The following is a 19,773-nucleotide window of genomic DNA, read 5'->3' on the forward strand; positions in this document are numbered from 1 at the left end:
AGAAAAGACACTGTGCTGGGGTGAAAAGGGACAGTTGCTCTCCCCCATTAAATATAAGTGGAACTCCATTTGAAATGTGCCTCTCTGACACACACACACACACACATAAAAAGTACATGGAGGCTAATGTGAATTAAGGGTTTCAAAACATGCTACTAAAAATATATGGTGGGGCAGGGATACAATGCTGTACAAAAATCTAAATCTAAAGTTACTCTAGCTTCTAAAATGGAACCAAGATGTCTGGCATTACAAAGAACTCTTAAATCATGTCTGAAGCTTTACAACTGATGTGCTGAAGTGTTTAAGAATTGCTATATCAAAATGTACAAAAATCTAATCAAACAGCAACATGTTCAGGTTCTGCAACAGTGATGGCATCCAGAAAAACAAACGACACTGAAGTTCAGAGAATAAAAATAGTTGCATAAACAGTATTGAAAACTGTTATCAATTAAGCAGGTAGAATCTGGAAGAGAAAAATGGAGAAGTCATAAGTTGAAAGGCCGTAAGTTGACCGTAAGTTGAAAGACTGCCTCATGGAGTCACTGGCCAGGCAAGATGTATAATTTTCCCATCTAGAAAATGGTAGTATAGTTTTGAAAAAGTTAAGAACATCCAGTGCACAAAGCTGTAATTTTCAATATCATCATCTGACCAACAGGCATTTATTCTGCATCACAGTCAAACTGCTATTCCAGGACTTATTCCCCAGACACAGACCCCTAATTAGAATGATTTTTAAGCTCGAAGAGCAGCTTACTCTGATGTGAAACAAAAACCCCAAAGTGTAAAGACTACAAATATAAACATGAAACACAGACACAAACCTAAGACCACACACACAGGCCTAATCGGCGCTACTGCAGATAAAAGCTAGACAGGTGAACCAAGGCTTACCTCTTCTATATGAAAGAAATATAAATTTGAAGACATAATTAACTTTTTCAGGCTAGTAATTACTACTTTGGCAGTTAATCCTGTACTCATCTGTGATTTGCAGCTATACTGACAGCTGATTCAGGTGGTCTATGTTGTTAACAAGGAGAAGATAAGAGGGGAAAGCCCATAGGTTCAGAAAAAAGCATCACTGTCCTGAATTGTAACCAAAGCCATATTGGAGCATGACAAACCCACCTCATGCAAGACCAACAGGGTTTGTGGCAAAGCACACACAGCTACTGTAATACTTGTGATACAGCCACTGTAAAAGATGCCACGCTGGGGTGAAGAAAGATGGTTGCTCTCCCCTAAATATAAGAGGGTTTAAAAGGCAGCTCTCTGCCCAGTTAGCAAGGGTAACCATCTGAATAGCAAGGGTAACATATCTGAATGACATTTGTCAATTCTGCCAAAGTTATTTCAGAAAGGATCTGATTAGAGGCAACTAAAAATGTGTCATAGGCTACAATCCTATCCACACTTTCCTGGGAGTAAGTCCCATTGACTATAATGGAATTTACTTCTGAGTAGACATGAACAGGATTGAACTGATATTCTCTTACGTTTCCTAAAAAATGACTAAGTAGAAGTTTATACAGTTGTGAACAGTATGAAAAAAATTACCCTTCTTCTCTCATATGTTTCTAGGACTTGGGGGAACCGATACCGTAATTACATTGACAGGCAGTAGATTCAGGATAAATGGGGAGGAAAGAGTACTTCTTTACAGAACAGTTAATTTACATAGAATTTATATAGAAGTACCACAGACATGGTGATAGCCATTAGCCTAGACCAGTGTTTCTTTAACTGTGGGTTTCAAGCCAATTTCAGGTGGGTCTCCATTCATTTCAATATTTTATTTTTAATATATTAGACTTGATGCTACCATGATATGTGACTGCATTTGGGGAAAATGTTATGGACCTGTACTTTTAACAAGCTACTATGTATATTCTTTTAACAATGACAGTAAATGGAACTTACTCCTGGGTAAGAAGGATTGCAAGGAAGGATTGTAGCAAGGATTGCAGCCTAAGATTGTTAAAAATTTACCTGCTTGATGATGTCACTTCCAGTCATGACATCACTTCCTGACAGATTCAGACAGTGGGTCCTGACAGATTCTCATTCTAAAAAGTGGGTCCCCGTGCTAAATGTGTGAGAAACACTGGCTTAGATAACTTTAAAAGAGACCTGGACACATTCACAGAGAAAGACTGACCGAAGTCCACTAGTTACAACCACCTATGTATTCAGAGGCACCATACCTATGAATGTCCAATGCTGGGACAAGCAACAGAAGAGGCTTTTACCTTCAAGCCCTGCTTATGAGATTCTCAGAGGCATTCTTCTGGCTACTGCTGGAAAAAGTGCTGGACTTGACTGATCTTTAGTCATAGCTCCTGTCCAGCTACGTATGACTCACAATGGTCCCTAAACACCCAAGACAGATTCTCTATTTGCACATTTCATGTTCTTTGACAGTAGGCAAAAAAGTGTGCATTACAAAATATAAACACTGAAACACTTGGCAGCAGTGAGTGGATTGGTTTTATAGGGTTGCACTTTTTAACACAGTTACAGCCAAATTGGCTCTTTCAGAATAACTTCAATTTTTCACAGTTTTATATTCTGGCTGTTTCAAATCACATCAAGAAAGAAATCGAGTCCCTGAGCTGTCAGATGGTATCCTGTTTAAAACAGGATGAAGTAGCAGAATTCTCTTAACTGGTATTTCAGTAAACCACAAACCCACCTAATCTTCACTGAAATCTGTGCACCTCTAGGAGACATGGGGGGAAGGGGGAAAACCCATAATTCCAAGCCTACCTAAAGCACTCACTTTAGCAATTGCTCCCTTATGTCTTTAGAAAAGTGAACATAAGAACATAAGAACAGCCCCACTGGATCAAGCCATAGGCCCATCTAGTCCAGCTTCCTGTATCTCACAGCGGCCCACCAAATGCCTCAGGGAGCACACCAGATAACAAGAGACCTCATCCTGGTGCCCTCCCTTGCATCTGGCACTCTGATATAGCCCATTTCTAAAATCAGGAGGTTGCGCATACACATCATGGCTTATACCCTGTAATGGATTTTTCCTCCAGAAACTTGTCCAATCCCCTTTTAAAGGCATCCAGGCCAGTCGCCATCACCACATCCTGTGGCAAAGAGTTCCACAGACCAACCACACGCTGAGTAAAGAAATATTTTCTTTTGTCTGTCCTAACTCCCCCAATACTCAATTTTAGTGGATGTCCCCTGGTTCTGGTGTTATGTGAGAGTGTAAAGAGCATCTCTCTATCCACTCTGTCCATCCCCTGCATAATTTTGTATGTCTCAATCATGTCCCCCCTCAGGCGTCTCTTTTCTAGGCCAAAGAGGCCCAAATGCCGTAGCCTTTCCTCATAAGGAAGGTGCCCCAGCCCCGTAATCATTGCTTTGCAGACAGCAACCATAGCATCACATGTGAAACTTTCCTTCCACAAATGTTCCTTCTACAAATAATAAGAGGGATGGTCCTCTTATGGAGTAGAAACAGGTTGAAGAACCAGAAACAGAGAGTGGGTATCAATGGGTAATTTTCACAATAAAGAGAGGTGAAAAGTGGTGTACCCAATCAATTGGTTTTGGGGCTGTTGCTTTTCAATTGTTTTAAAATGACCTGGGGTTGGGGATATGCAGCGAGGTGGCTGAGTTTGTGGAGGACACTAAACTTTCCCCAATGGCAGATTCCAGAATTTGTTGTGAAGTGCTTCAGAAAGATTCCTCTAAATTGGGGCAATGGGCAGCTAAATGACAGCTGCACCTTAAAGCAAGCAAATCTAAAGTGATGCATATTGGGACAAGAAAGCAAAATTTTGGATATATGCTGATGGATTCTGAGTGGTCTGCGACAAATCATAAGAACATAAGAACAGCCCCACTGGATCACGCCCTAGGCCCATCTAGTCCAGCTTCCTGTATCTCACAGCGGCCCACCAAATGCCTCAGGGAGCACACCAGATAAGGGAGATCTTGGGGCACTGGTGGTCTGCTCGAAATCAGGAGGGAGATCTTGGGGCACTGGTGGTCTGCTCAAAGAATTTGTCAACCAAGTGTGCACTGGCTGTGAAGAAGACCAGTTCCATGCTTGAGATAATTAAAAGGGGGATTGAGAATTAAACAGCCAATATTATTATGCCAAATTGATAGTAAGACCACACCTGGAGTATTGTGTCATGTTCTGGTCACCACATCTCAAAAAGAATGTAGTGAAACTGTAAAAGGTGTAGAAGAGACAACTGAAACGATTAATGATCTCTCAAAGGTGCATGCAATGATCAGTGTACCCTCTAAGGTGCATGACCAAGTGACCACACACCTCCCTGCCGAGCTCCAGAAAGAGCAGAGATCGACAACCCAGAAATTCAGTTATGATGTAATGACATCATTGCTGAATACTGGAGGTAGCGTCACAACGCTGAGCAGCTGTCAGAGGGGTCTAGTCACTGGTGCATATCCCTTACAGGGAACACTGGTTGGAGCACCTCCTTTATGAAGAAAAGTTACAATGTTTGGGGCTTCTAAAAAGAAGGTTCCTGAGGGAGGACCTAATAAAATTATGAATGGGATGTATAGAGGGAAGTTCTTTTTTCTCTTGTACAACATGAGAACCATGGGACATCCACTGAAGATTCGTTCCATGTAGAAAAAATGTTGTGTGTGAAGAGCCCTTAGGCAGCCCCTTCAAACACCCCTCCTTTACCTCACAAGAATACATATACATATTTATGTTTGTTGCTCAAAAGTGACCTAGGTGTATGAGGATTTAAGTCCCATGGTCAGTTCAGTTCAACTTATCTCATACACTCGGCCTTAGAGTCACATGAAATTGTTAAGCTGTTATTTCAGAACAAACAAAAACAAGAACTATTTCAAACACTGACTACTGGACTTGTGGTATTTGCTACTACAATATATGGTGATGGCACAAGATGGCTTTAAAAGTAGTTTAGGAAAAGTCACAGAGCATAAGCCTATAGATGCTAAGGTAGCTAATCAGAACCTCCATGTTTGGAGCAGGATCCCTCTGAGTAGATACTGGAGATATAGAAAGGGGATCAGTTGTTACCATTATGACCTTCTTGTAGGCTCACAAAAGACATCTGGCTGGCCACTATGGGGAAAAGCCTGCTGGACTAGATTAACTTTTGGTCTGATTCAGTGGGGCTCTTCCAATATTCTTATGCAGTACCTGGTATATGTTAAGGCCAAAAGTGAAATGCAGGACTTATGAAAAATTCTCTGCTTCTGTGTAGTTTTGGAAGGAACTGTTTTTAGGGAGGTATGCCTGAAAAGCCATTTATGAATGCCTGAAATAATACAGATTTAAAATACAGTCCTTCGGATTTAAAAATTAGCCAATGCTTTTTGCTCTACAACCAAGAACCCTTGGAGAAAACCTTTTTGCTTAGGTTTCACTAATGCTGACATTAGAAGAGCAATAAATCAAAGGAATGCCTCTTAGTAAGCAAAAATAATGCCACAATAATGCCTGATCTGAGGAAAGCAAAAGCTGGATTTGAGCCTACTTCTAAATCTATGAAAACAAGCAGTTTTTTCTAGAGAACTAGAAAAAAGTACTAGTTTTGCTAGAACAGATTTTTTTTCTATAGAATAGATTGCAAACGACCAAAACAACCACAACAAAGAATAGGTCAGTTCTTAAACTATGATTACTCATTTTTGTGTATAAAGATACAGAAAATAAAGTCTCAAATAGCAAACTTTATTACACTGTTCATAGTTTCTAAAAGAAAAAAATAGGGCAGTAGAGTCTAAAATAATTTTTTTTTAATATTCCGTGAGGTAAAAGAAACACCCATTCACTTACAAGATTGCAAAACAGCAGTTTCAGGCTCAAAGCCTAATCCTACATTACAGCTCATCCTGTTTGCCCTTCAAAGTTGAATTCAAGTTGACTCAATTGCTTCCTGATACATAATGACTTTATGACAAACAAGTTCCACCACAAAACAGAGTAGGGAAGTTTCAGGAATAGGACACAGTGCCTGGCTCCTGAATGGAAAAAAGTAAGGCTTAGGCTGCAATCCTACACACACTTACTGGGGAGTAAGTGTCATTGAACTCAGATGGACTTACTTCTGAGTGGAGATGCATAGGATTGTGCTGTTAGTTTTCTAAAGGCATTTGGAAAATACAAAATCTTGACATTATTACAGTGTAGTTCCCCCTTGAGTCCATATCTGTTCATTCCCATAAGCAAATAAGGCGCGACAGTAGGGCTGGAAAAATACAACACATTCCTAGTTGGCAAGTCCTCTTCATAAAGTCAATATCAATTTTTTAGGCATCCAGTATCTTTCCAGCAGTAGTAAATAACTTCATAGAAACCACTGATAAGGAGCTATTCTAACCGCATCTTTAGGAACAGAGGAAGCTGCTTTTCACCACTGGTCCATCTAGCTCAGGAATCTTTACTGGCAGAAGTTTGCCAGCAGCTGGAGGAGGCCTTTTCCAGCCTACCCTGAGATGCTAGGATGGCACCTGGAACCTCTGATATGCAAAGCAAGCACACACTCTCTCTGCTCAGAACTCCCCCCTTTTCTGTAAAACAGGGCATTGAATGTAATAGATCTTGGTGATGACAGTTCCTACAAAGCACTGAACATCCTTAACTCACACTATTGTCTGTGGGATTTGTAGGCTTCTAGAATTTTGACAAATCTTATAAACACACTCAACAGGTAAGGGTTATTACATTTACTAGGGAGGCTTTAAAAATAAAACAGTATAACTTTTTTTCTTCTCTGTGTAATGTCCTATGTCTTATCACCTGCTATATACAAGAGAGGACATAAGAAAAATGTTTCTCTGCAGAGCATACTAAAAATAACAAAATCATGCCAATTTTTACAATCCACCTTTTCGGTTACCCCTACCTGGCCCGTCTGATAGTGCCTTGCAAACTGATTCACCACTCGATAATCATTTGCAAAGTATTCCATCAAGATTGAGGGAACTTCTGCAAAGTCGGTAGAACATCTTGTCCCTGTAAAGGATGAAGCAGATGTATTAACATGCAGGTAGCCATAACATTTACATAACTCTTCCTGTCTTCTGCAAAGCTCCTGTTAGCTTTACAATTTGCACTTTTGATGAACCAAGATAAATCATTCATTAAAAGTAAATACTTCATTTCTATAAAATTGTACATACTGGCAGAAAAACTAAATTATAATCCCATGTGTTTAGTACAAATCACAAAGTAAAACACAATATTTGCACAGCTGGGTGAGGCACCCTTTAAAATTGTGGATCACACCCTTTGTAAACTTAAGTCAGGCTGCGGCCAATCTGGCCCCACATTAAACACCAGATCTTTAATTGTTTTCACTCTATTCCCAATTACAATAAAAATATCAAACTATGCCTGAAAATTTAATCCCATTTACAAATATTATCAACCCCATCTGTCTGATGAGCTCAAACAATTACAGTTCATATTTGCTTTCTTTTATTGTTCAGGTTGTTAGTCATCTGAAGAGCTTTTTTTCTTCCTTTGGCTACTTTAAGATACATGATGATGACATTATTTCTAACCTATTTTTCAAATCTAATCTTTCTTTCCACATGACCTATGTACCACAAAGCCTTTTTAAAAGATCATTTTCCTGAGCATTAAAAACACAAGTGTTATTATCCACTGTATGGAATCTAGACATCTTTCTCCAAAGGAATGCTTCTGTTTTGGAAATTTTAAATTTTCTCTGCATTCAAGCCGCAATATACAATTGGACTGCTTCTTACATAAAGGTTAGGTTCTGAAGTCAGTTCATAAAGGTAAGATCATGTATAGTCAAACCTACCTCAAATCTGAAAAATACCAACTGTCTCTTTAAGAACTAAAACCACACTAGGAGAGGCATATAAGCAAGTGGAACGGCGAGTGCTCTATTTAAACAGGTTTTTTCTTTCTTTCTTTTTATCGAAAAAATCGTTTACCGAATCGTATTATATAACCATTTCCTAGAGGTGTTTTGCTAGAACCACTTGCTTGGTTTCTAGCTGCCCAGGATGCCAGTGCTCAACCTCCATGCAGCCTAGCATAGCCAGTCTTAGCTGAAGTGGCAGATGTGAGAGCAAACCTAGAAACCTTGACTAAATTAGTCAAGGCATGGACTAAACTTTAGTCCATGCCTTGACCGCATGCCTTGCAAGCTCAGTCTGAGCAAAGATCTTCACAGACCAATAGCAAGCAGCAGAATCATCTCTCCTTCAGAAGACTGATCACACATATATCAATATAAATTAAGAGGGGAAAAAAATATGAATGATCTTCTGGCTAACTGACCAAAGTCCATCTGTAGCCTCTGGTGCTAGCAGTGCACAACCAAACCCTCTAACTGGAGCACAATCAAATATGCAACACACAAATTATATAATGGTTGCTTGTGAAAAATGAAACAAATATGTGACCTTTGGCCAGTAAACTGACACCGACTGCTTACCAGTGACATGCTGATATCGAGTCCTTCCCAGCATGGAATGCATAGCATGGCCCATTTCATGGAAGAGATTCTCCATCATGCCAGGAGTCAGCAATGTTGGTGACCCTCTAGTGGAATGGGGCAAACTCAACATAAGCACAACAACAGGAAGCTGGTATTCTCCATTTTCCTTTAGCCTGCCTCCCCGAATTGTGAAATGGCAATCCTGTTTTTAAAAAAGAATCCGACAAACGTGTCCTTCAGGCTCAAAACTGTACCACAGTAATAACATTACCAACACTGTGGTAAACAGTCACAGAGTCTGCTTGTGACTGCAGCATTATGTGAAATCAAGTGACTGCACAATTCTAGAACAGATACTGAACGGAGGCTTGAATGCTTGGACAAAAGAAGTCAGTCCTTTAATCTGATATTGTGATATTCCTTTTGTCGGGTCATTTGTGATAACTCCACTGAACACTGAGATGCCAGAGTAAAATGTAATATAGACATTCAGAGCAAAATTTTACCTTTCAAGTTCATATATCAGCTCAACGCTATGCTAATTTTCACAGGAGGGAAATGCAAAATGCAACACAATGTGATACTTCTGGAGACTGTGGCACTGAAATAAAAATTAGTGTGCAAGCTCTGGACAACAATCTGTGCTTCAAAAATGAACCAGAGCTGGACACCAATGCCTGATTGAAAGGAGCCAGCGAATATCTAACACAAAATGAAATGCAATATATCCCTTGGAGCCTAAGGGCCCAATGCTATCCAACTTTCTAGCACTGGGCCAGCCGTTATGCAGCTCCAAGGTACGGGAACAAGTGTTCAAGGCCTCCAAGACTGCCTCCCCAACATAGGCAAATCAGCACCGGCACTGGAAAATTGGATAGGATTGGGCTCTAAGACTGCAAACCTAGGCACACACTGAACCCCAGGGAGACTTACTGCCAAATAAATACAGGTTGGTCCTTGTCTTCTGTGGGTTTGCGATCCGTGGATTTGGCTCACTACAGATTGCAAACCTGCATTTTGATGCAACAGGTTATGTTACTGTGGTATCTAAACTTCTGCTTACTCAACAAATCATTACAATAATGTGTGCATTTTAATAAAACAGTTCCAGAAGTTACTTCTGCACTTTATTCAACCTAGAAGAGTGTATTCATTTAAATTTGTTCTCAGAATTTGTTTTTATACAACAAAGTTCAATTTGTATTTTAGTATTGTTAATTTCATTAGCTATTTTATTGTGTCTTTTCTGTATCTTTTATTTTTGCTTTGGCTTGTGGCTGCCTCTTGCCTACCACCAGCTGCGAAAGGAGAGATAGAACTTATTTTTAAAAACAAATGATAATGCACCAGAATTATAGTAGTAATAGTAAAAGTAGTTTTTCATCTACCCCAGACTTGGCAAGGAAGGGAAGGTGTATTCAAGTAGGTTTCATGCATTAAAAATTGGTCACTGTGTTTAATAAAGTAGCACAAGTTAAATCCAATTGCAATCTGGTATCTTCACTGGGGGTGTGTGAGAGTAAATAGAATGCTAGATGCAGGGAGGTGGCATTGAGATGCAAGTATCTTGTGTTCTTGTGTGTGCTCCCTGAGGAATCTGGTGGGCCGCTGTGAGATACAGGAAGCTGGACTACTTGGGCCCTGGACCTGATCCTGCAGGGCTCTTCTTATTACGTTAGAATGCTTTTGGACTGATCTTAAACCAATGGCGTTTCATAAACAAGTAATTCTCTGGGAAGGAAAAAACCCTCATAGCTATCTTAACTTTAGTGAAGTCAGAATAGTTACCTGATGAGGCTTATCTGGTCTTTGGAAGAAATCACAGTAGATGTACCCCAATAAACCTTCTTGTTCATGGACAACTGCCTAAAAATAAAATATGACAGTTCTAATCACCTATGATATACGGGTGCTGGTTTCATTTTTAAAAAAAACAAACAAACTCCAGTGGGACATTTTTGTATGAATGCTTAAGCAACGTTAGATGTGTTAACTGGGCATTAAACTGTATATTACTCATAACAGCAAGAGATCTAGTAAGAAGCTGTTATGAAATATTAGTCAGGAATAAGTAATCAACTTTATAGGGGTGTTTTTTTTAGTAATAGCTCCTGCTGGTACTTGGACTTTGAGGTAGAAATGAAAGGGACAAAGACAAATCAAAAAGAGCATTAAGAAAGGAAATAAGATGTGAAAATCAACATGCACTTGAACATGGCAAATCTGATTTTCAATGAACAGGCTGCTTACCTATAACTGTAGCTCTTCAAGTGGTCATCTGTGCAGAGACATGACCCTCCTGTCTAGTGAGGAAACCCTGGTCACTCTGTGTGTCTTGAGGGTGGGAAGAATGCCCACTCCTTCAGTTCCTTTAAGGACCACCCGCTTAATTCAATGTGCAGCATTTGAAAGCAGTTCTAACACTTGAAGCCAGGGTTGCAGAAAGGATGGGTTGGTGGGCTGTGTGTCTGCACAAAGGATCACTGCTTATCTGGTGTGCTCCCTGGGGCATTTGGTGGGCCGCTGTGAGATACAGGAAGCTGGACTAGATGGGCCTGTGGCCTGATCCAGTGGGGCTGTTCTTATGTTCTTATGTTCTTATCCTTCAGTGCTGCCCAAGTACACGCTCCTCTGCCTGCTATTTGTCTCAAGTTACTGACTGCCCTTGAACCCAAACACCTTACATATTTCTCCAACTTTAAAATGGACTAACAGTAATAAAATTAACAGCCCAATCCTATGCATGCCTACTGAGAAGTAAGTCCTATTGAATTCAATGGGGCTTACTGCCAGGAAAGGGTGCATAGGACTGCAGCCTAAAGCATTAAGGTGGGTACAAACAAAATAAAACTTGTAAAGACCTTTATGCATTTAAATGGTATATAAAATTCTTGTTAACAGTAACACAGATACACTAAGAACTGAAGTCAAGTACTGCCACAATCGCCAAAGGGAAGTAGCTTTACGTTAGACATGAGGAAGAATTTTCTAACAATAAGAGCTGTTCAGCACTGGCCCAGTTTGCCATGCACCATGGGTTTTCAAACAGAGACTAGACAGCTGCCTATCAGGGATGCCTGGTGTATTGTCTGCACTGAGCAGGGGATTGGACTAGCCAACCTCCAAGGTCCCTTTCAGCTCTAAAATTCATGATTCTAATTCAAGTAAATGAGAATTAAGGTAGCTGCTTCAGAAAACCTCTCTTCCTATTGAATCTCATCCATTTGCTCATTGCAGGTTTATTATTTCCCTCTCTTGTTTTGGAATAAGAGCTCATGACATTGAGGAGTTCTTACCAGCTTGCGAACATCCTCACACCACACCTCTCCTTTCTCAGGCTGTTCAGCATAAAGAGAGATTCCTAAAAGTTTACTGAACAAGACGTTGAGACCTTCCATACATGCTCCAAGGGAGAAAAAGGGACAATATAGGCTGGGTTCAATATTGTACCTGAGCAAACAAAAGAAAATACAAAAAGTCACAACATTGTCTTACTGGAACATGCCATCCTATGCATGTCTGTTCCGAAGGAAATTCCTACATTCAACAGGAGTCAATGAGACTTACTCTCTAGTAAGTGTGTCTAGGATTGCAATCTCAATTTGGATATTGTATAGTATGTAACCCATATTTAAAAGACAAACATCAAAACATATGTTTGGAATAATGCTACTGTTCACATTTGGCACCAAGATAGGAACTAGGTATTATGGGAATTGCATTGCCACCCCCAAAACAGAAGTTTCATGTCATGCTTCTTGCTTCCCCTGTAATATCCAGTAATATAAATAACTTACACAAACCCTTCACACTCTGAGCTGTCCAATGACTGCTGCTTGTGGGGAAGGAGAACATCAGTGGGGAGACACTACATCATGTATATCAGTAGACATTATTGGGGAGGGGGGAGAACAAAACATGGAACTGCTGATTTGGCAACAGCAACTTAACTTGAACATAATCTAGTTCTAGCACTAGTGCCATCCTGGTCACATGTGTGACCCATGCCACATTCTATCCCCTCTGGCAACAGACTCTCTGCCTCTGCCTCTCAATCCTCAAACTTGCGCTAGTTAAAGAGCTAGCACAGGTCCAACAAGATGAATTGCAGAACAGAAGGCTTATGTTGGGGTAAGAGGGCTTCAATCCCCTTTCTCTTCTGAAGCCCCCCAAGACACCCTTCCGTGTGTGTCCCCCACCAGATACAGCGTGCTTATTTACAGAGTGGCTGCACCGGGGGGGGGGAGAGAAGGATAGGATTGGGCCGTAAGGCTGCAAATCCACACACATTTACCTGGAGGAAAGTTCTTACTGAAATAAATGAGGTGTGCCTGCCCTTACGCCAAGGTAAATGGAAAGATGTGTGATTTTTTAAGGCTATTTTATTGGCTGTTTCTTTTTTGCTTGTTTTATTTGTTGTCTGTGATGCCAATAAAGGTTTCTGAAATCTGAAATAAATGGCACTTACTTCTGAGCAGACATGCAGAGGATTGCACTGTAAGTGGGGTTATACCAGTGGCGGCATAACGATTTGTTGGAGAAAGACAGAGCAAATGCATAAGGGGGAGCAATGTACAAGTCAAACATGAGTTTTACATCACTGTTTCAAAGAAAGTCCTCATCCTAAATACTGGACCATGTTTTCCAGTTTTTCCGTCATAGTAACAGTCAGCTAAGTGTGCTTAAGCCCTGCTGAGTTTATCGGGATTTATAACGGACATAACTCCATTTTTCTCTTCTATAATTGGAAATGCTTTCCTTCTTCTCACTGCCGTGCAAAAGACTATTACAAACAATAAATGGCACTAGGCCAAAAGGAGAAGCAGATCTGGTTGATTCTACAGCAAATTGTTTCCTGACCCATTGCAGACATATTTCTCATTTCTCATTCACAATCCTCTCCTGCCTTCTCTGTTCCTATCCTCCTACTTACTGGTGAAATGTAGCATAGCAATTCTTTGGTAATAGCAAAACTCTCTTGCATTCTGCTTAGTATCAAGAAATGCTAAAGTGTAGTAATGAAACATTGCCTAGAGCACTGCTACTCAAAATGGTGGTCTTTGAATTCCCAGGGAATATAGAAACACAAGTAATAATATGGCACAAATATGGTACTGTCCCTGGCATACTAGAAAAAAGAATTACCAGTCTGCCGCATCAGACAGATTGAGAAGCACTGGCCTAGAGTAATAAACCAACCAAGAGAAAGTGTTTTCCTTGCCACTACACATAATCATTTTAGGCATACAGTCCCAAAAGAATTCAAATGAAGATAGCAAGGCAATTCAATTGTTCCAGTATGAACAGTACACAGGATACAGCATGCCACACATTTAAGTGCATGATATGTGGTTGACAGTTTCATTGCTGACAGCTATATAAATTAATATATTTCACAGTCTAGGTCCCTTCCAAGCATCTACTTGCTAAAGACAAAATCTTTACATGTTATATTAGGATTGACATTAGAATTAAAAGCCCTCTCCACCATAATACATTACATAAAAGATGAATGGGGGATGGAAAAGCTTTATCATGAGGAAGTACAACGTATGTATTAATAAAAAGCTGATAAACCAAACAGGACATCAGTTTTTTTGATCTAACATCCTGTTGCATTTTAATGGATGAGTTGGAGGGGAATCCAAAAGCTTTAATCATACTTGGCTCACCAAATATTAGGAACAACTGAATAAGAAGTCAAATGCTTAAAAAAAGACATTAAAGTGGCACAATACAATTTGTTCATTTATTCTTAATAAACAGCACAACTAAAAAAATAGAAGTACTGTTATAATGAACAACTGATGTAGTGTGTCATTATTTATCTATATATGGTTTCACTGAGTCTAAATAAAATTCAGGTATTGAAAGTTGTTCTCATTTAAACTATACATCTGGACAGCAGCTTAAACTGTACTGTATATCATAACTGCTATTTTCTTTATTCAAAATATTTCTGACAGACCAAGTTATAAAAGAGAGCGTTGCATCCATGCAATACTTCAAAGTATTGAACATTCAGAATTGTGACAATTATAGATTATCCACTTGGCAACATTCCTTGCAGTATTCTTTAACCACAATGCATAAGAGAAAGGAAGCAGTACTGTGTTGTCAATAAATGCAACATTATAATTTTATTATTTACATAAATATAAGTAATAAAACAAAAGGCCAAGACAGCAAATACTCCAAAAAGCCTATTTATTACTTATATAAATATAATGAGCTTTTTGAAGTATTTGCTACCTTGGACTTTTGTTTAACAACCAGAACACCAGAATATATTACGGGAAAGAAATGATTCATTTAAAACGTACAAATCTTAAGTCAAAGAAAGTCTTTTTCACCATTAAATACACTAACAGCACAATCCAATGCATGTCTTCTCAGAAGTAAGTCCTATTGTGTTCAGTGAGGCTTTCTCCCAGGTAAGTGGGTATAGGATCACAGCCTGTGAGACTTACAACTCAGCCCTAACAGGTTTACTCATATATTTAACTTCCCCCCCCCCCCACACACACACACTTTCTCCAAGGAGTACAGAACTGTGCATATAGGGTTTCCCCATTTTTAACATCAGTTCTGTAATGCAGAGATAAGCCCCCCAAGCCAAGAGAGAGCAAAATGTTCTTATACAAAATATATACTCTTTTTGACTTAAAAATAATGGAAAGATATACATTTTGGACAACGGCATCTGAACACCTGCTAAATGTGCTTTGATATGTTCATCTTGTTTGTACAAAATGTGTGACTAGGCAAACATACAGTCAACACGGATGTCATTACACTGACAAAGCAGTTCTTTATAAAAGCCTATTTCTACACAATTATACTCCTACTGTCTGATGGGAGATCCAAGAGGCTCTTTTTTCTAAAAGAAAGCTTAGCAAGGCTGTGCACAACTGCATCAAAGGTGGTAAACTGATCCAAGAGCTCCCCCTGCTGTTCACAATTCAGAAATGCTTCTATTCATAGGCTTAGACTTCTGCTTATGCCCAGAGGGGGGGCTCCCCATTTTTCACCACTCTTCCATCTACAACCACTAAAAACTGGCTCCCAAGAATGGGTTTTCAGAGACCTGCAGGTGGGGAGGGCAGGCACACAAAGCACGCATATCAGAGACACATAACAGGGACATACGGGACAAGTCCTATCCAATCCTAGTCCCAATCCTATCCAACTTTCCAACACTGATGCAGCTGTGCCAACGGGATGTGCACTGTATCCTATGGTGAGGGTGCAGTCACAGAGCACTCCTCAAGGTAAGGGAATATTTGTTTCCTTACTTGGGAGCTGCATTGTGGCTGCACCGGTGCTGGAAAGTTGGATAGGATTGGACCCTCAAATCACTGCTGGTATATTAAGCCATTTCTGCCCAACATAGCATATATGCAACAGGGATCAAATGCGTATACCTGTGGGTTGTGCATAAACAGATTAAAGTAATGAATGTACAAAAGAATTATAGAAAGTATTATGGAGACTACAGAAAGCAGATTCAATAAGTCTTGAGACAGTTATGTTTATATTGTTATGCAATACAAAATGTCCTTAAAGAACCCAAACATATTCTTATATTCCATTCATTTAAAAAAACAAACTGAAGTTCATGTAAGCACACTTATTCCCAAACACATACGCTTAACATTGGCATTATATTCTTGCGTAATAGTGATTGCCTTCTTTCACTTACTTCAGCAGGTTTTTTAACAGTGTAGCATAATAATATGCTATATATGCAGTGTATATGCATATAATATGCATATAATATGCAGTGTAGCATAAAACGACTGTACCCAGGGCCTAGTCCTATCCAAATTTCCAGAGCCGGTGAAGCCATACTAATAGGGTGTGTGCTGCATCCTGCGGTGGGGAGGCAGTCATGGAGGCTTCTGCAAGGTAAGAGAAGATTTGTTCCCTTACCCCGGAGCTGCATTGTGGCTGCTTTAGTTCTGGAAAGTTGGTTAGGATTGGATCCTCGCAATATTGGTTTAGCTAGCACAGTAGTACAAGGTCTCATAATCCTCATTTTTAAGGATCTACTCAGGTTTGTAACGGAAAATCTCTCACCATATTTAACATACACACCATCTTCCATTTAGTTAGCATTAATATGAACATTATGAAGAAAAGGTGCAATCATGACCTTCTAGCGGGTTCGCGATAGCAACCAGGAAGTGGGATGCGATCACATTCTTTGAACATTCTGAGACATGGGGAGCCCTGCAGGGGACAACATGGGGCTCCCCATGCCGCCACTAGGCTGGTGCAAGAGGGGTTAGTTGAAAAAAGCCTCTCAGTCCCCAGCAGCAGCGACCCTGAGGATTGCACCGCTGTCCCCCCCCCACCCTGCCCCTTAAGGGGAAAGGGGCAGTGGTTCTTAGGCTGGTGGATTGCAACCCACTAATTTGATAACCACTTATTTATACCATTGAAAACCAAGCAAACAGCAGATTTATTTAAGGTCCTGTTTTCCCAGAATTGATCAACATGATTTTGAAGAAGGAGACCAGTCACAACTGCCAACACAGAAAAGAGAGCTAAAATGTGGATAGGTCTGGCACAGCTTCACAAGACAAATGAAAGAGAATGTGCATTTACAAAACTGGTAGGATCCACATATGGTCCTGATGGAAGACCAAAGGCCAGTAAAAAAACTAACAAAAAACAAAGGGATGGATTGCTACAAAAGTGTATAACAACTACAGCAGACTTTTATGGCCAAAGGACATATTACTTTAAGCATGTGCTATGCATCTGTGCACTTATTTCTTCTTTGAAAATGGAATGTGTGTATGGGTCTCCGCCAAATGCCTCCATGGGCATCAACAAGAGCTTTCTTTCTTGGTCAAACAGCAGTCATGGGGGATGCCAATCTGGATTAAGATTGCAGCATGGGCAAAAGGTTGTAAAATCCCTCCTGCAGCACAGTTTTGATGCAGTTTAGTCATCCCATGCAATTTTAAAAACACACACCCACCAAGCAAGCACATGCTTGATGTGGTGATGGAGTCTTAGTTCAGTGGTACTGGACACTGTTTGCAAGTAGACGATTCCAGGATCAATCCCTGGCATATCAGGGCTGGGAAAAGCCCCCTATCTCAACCTCTACAGAGCTGTCTGGTCCTGGAAAGACCCTAGGTCTCTCACCTACAGTGCAATCTTATATATGTCTACCCAGAATTGTTCCACTTTTTTCAATGGAACTTATTCCCAGGAAAATGTGTATAGGACTACAGCCCCAGTGCCTTAAAAGTAAGCTAGTTCCCTCTGCATAAGAATGAATCAGAGGACTACTCAGGCTGGATAGTCTAGAACAGCATTTCTCAACCCCCAGAACACGGAACTCCTGGACACCAAGACCAATGATCCAACAAATAGTGGTAGAAGGCTTGTTTCAGCAGGTAGAGCTCCATCATGTGCTTTATACGGTACATGCTCTAAAAAGCCCTCCTGTCCACCCTGAGCATCTTACTGGGGTTTGTTGTGTGTGCCCTCCCAATCCAGAAATAATTGGTGCTGATGGTATCACCAGTTACGTCCTGTGGTATTTCAATAGGTGGACCATGCGAAGTGGTATGGCAGGGGACAAAACGCTGGCCTAGAGTTTTCTCAGCAAAGCTGAACTTTGCACAAATGAGGATACCTAAGTGGACCATGAAGAAAGCAAGATGATAGTTTCCACTAAGGAAATAGGACCACTAACAAGACCACTACGGTAGAGACCCTCAGATATCAAGAGGCCATGGAAAGGCTAGGAGGCTGAAGGTTGTTTCTGGTTGCCTCCTACTAAGTACAACTTAGCCCACTGGTAATCCTGGCCCTGGTGCTGCCTGGGTCCACGACTGCAAGCTACGGCCCCCCTCCCACCAGTCGGTCTGCTGCTCCCCCAAACTGGTCTTGTCACCTGCCAGGGAGGCCACATGTGGATTCCCCAAACCTCCTAATGATTTTCGGCCCTCCGAGGGCTTCATCCGAGGGATTTCTGAGGACCCCAGTAAGGCACCTGGGACATACAAGTACCACAGTCTCACTCTGTATAAGGCAATACCCTACATGAGACATTTAGTAACTGAAAACCCAGGAATATTATATTACAATGCAAGTAAAGAAGTTAGAAGCAATAGCCACAACTCAAGGCCTCAACGCTCACCTCTCAGCGCGTAGGACTCCACTGTAGTATGGGTGGTCCCAAGGCATCAGTTTCTAAAAACAAAACAGTCCAAGTTTTCAACCTCATAACAGGAATCAAATAATACAAGTCAGCTAAAGAGCTTTCTTTCCACAGCAACTTTTCTGTCATGATTGCTGTACTATCAAAGTTCTTTGGCTGCTAATGGACTATACATGAAAATGCACTTTATAGCAAGGAACCTTGACTATTTTATTGTTCCAAAAGTATTTATAGGTGGGATCTCAGTATCCACTGATTCGACTCACCACTGATACTGAGGTCCACCTTGGAACAAGGAAAAAAGAACCAAAATCCAATTTCCGACCTTTGCACTGTTAAATAATTATAATTTCATTCCATTAGATTCCATTTTTCACCCCATCTAGTGGCTGAATGCGATATAGCAGTGTTTCTCAAACTGTGGGCTGGAACCCACTAGGTGGGTCGCAAACCAATGTCAGGTGGGTCCCCATTCGTTTCAATATTTTATTTTTAATATATTAGACTGGATGCTACCATTGTACATGACTGCATTTGGGGAAATGTTACAGATCTACTTTCAACAGGCTACTATGTATACGTTTTTAACAATGATAGTCGATGGGACTTACTCCTGTGTAAGTGTGGGTAGGATTGCAGTCTAGGACTATTAAAAATGTTCCTGCTTGATGATGTCACTTCCAGTCATGACACCACTTCAGGTGGGTCTCGACAAATTCTCAATCTAAAAAGTGGGTCCCTGTGCTAAACATTTGAGAACCACTGCAATATAGTGCCTATACCAATGCATTCTGGGACGACAACAGAGGAGCGAGAAACCTAGAAGTGAGTCTTTAAAGCTATTTTTCCACTGATTTGGAATCCACTGGTTTGTTTTTTTTAAATCCACTGTGGGTTCCGGAACAGAACCCCCACGGATAACGAGGCACGACCTAGTACTACTTCATAGCCAATGCCAATATTTACACTAAAATTTCACTATAAAAACCACAAACAAACAATAAAATCCAAGGCAAGAATTAGACATGAATCAAGTTAAACATAGCAACTATCCTCCTAATGTTTCAGCAGGGCAAACATCTTCTGAAGAAACAAATATTAAAAAGTGTACTGTATCTGAAGTCCCAA

The 19,773-nt window shown here is 40.4% G+C and overlaps 1 protein-coding gene across 1 annotated transcript in view; it reads right to left on the bottom strand.

The window, feature by feature from the left end:
* The window catches only part of MIPEP (mitochondrial intermediate peptidase), a 66,204-nt gene that overhangs the window by 32,239 nt on the left and 14,192 nt on the right, over positions 1 to 19,773 (bottom strand). Inside the window, exons 10-14 of the mRNA XM_066620669.1 lie at positions 18,625 to 18,677; positions 11,759 to 11,912; positions 10,251 to 10,328; positions 8,460 to 8,664; positions 6,891 to 7,000 (exon numbers count right to left, since the gene is read on the bottom strand). Coding sequence (XP_066476766.1) covers positions 6,891 to 7,000; positions 8,460 to 8,664; positions 10,251 to 10,328; positions 11,759 to 11,912; positions 18,625 to 18,677 — 600 coding nt within the window. The remainder of the gene's footprint in view (positions 1 to 6,890; positions 7,001 to 8,459; positions 8,665 to 10,250; positions 10,329 to 11,758; positions 11,913 to 18,624; positions 18,678 to 19,773) is intronic.

The sequence above is a fragment of the Tiliqua scincoides genome, chromosome 3, assembly GCF_035046505.1.
Source record: "Tiliqua scincoides isolate rTilSci1 chromosome 3, rTilSci1.hap2, whole genome shotgun sequence".
Classification (NCBI taxonomy): Eukaryota; Metazoa; Chordata; class Lepidosauria; order Squamata; family Scincidae; genus Tiliqua; species Tiliqua scincoides.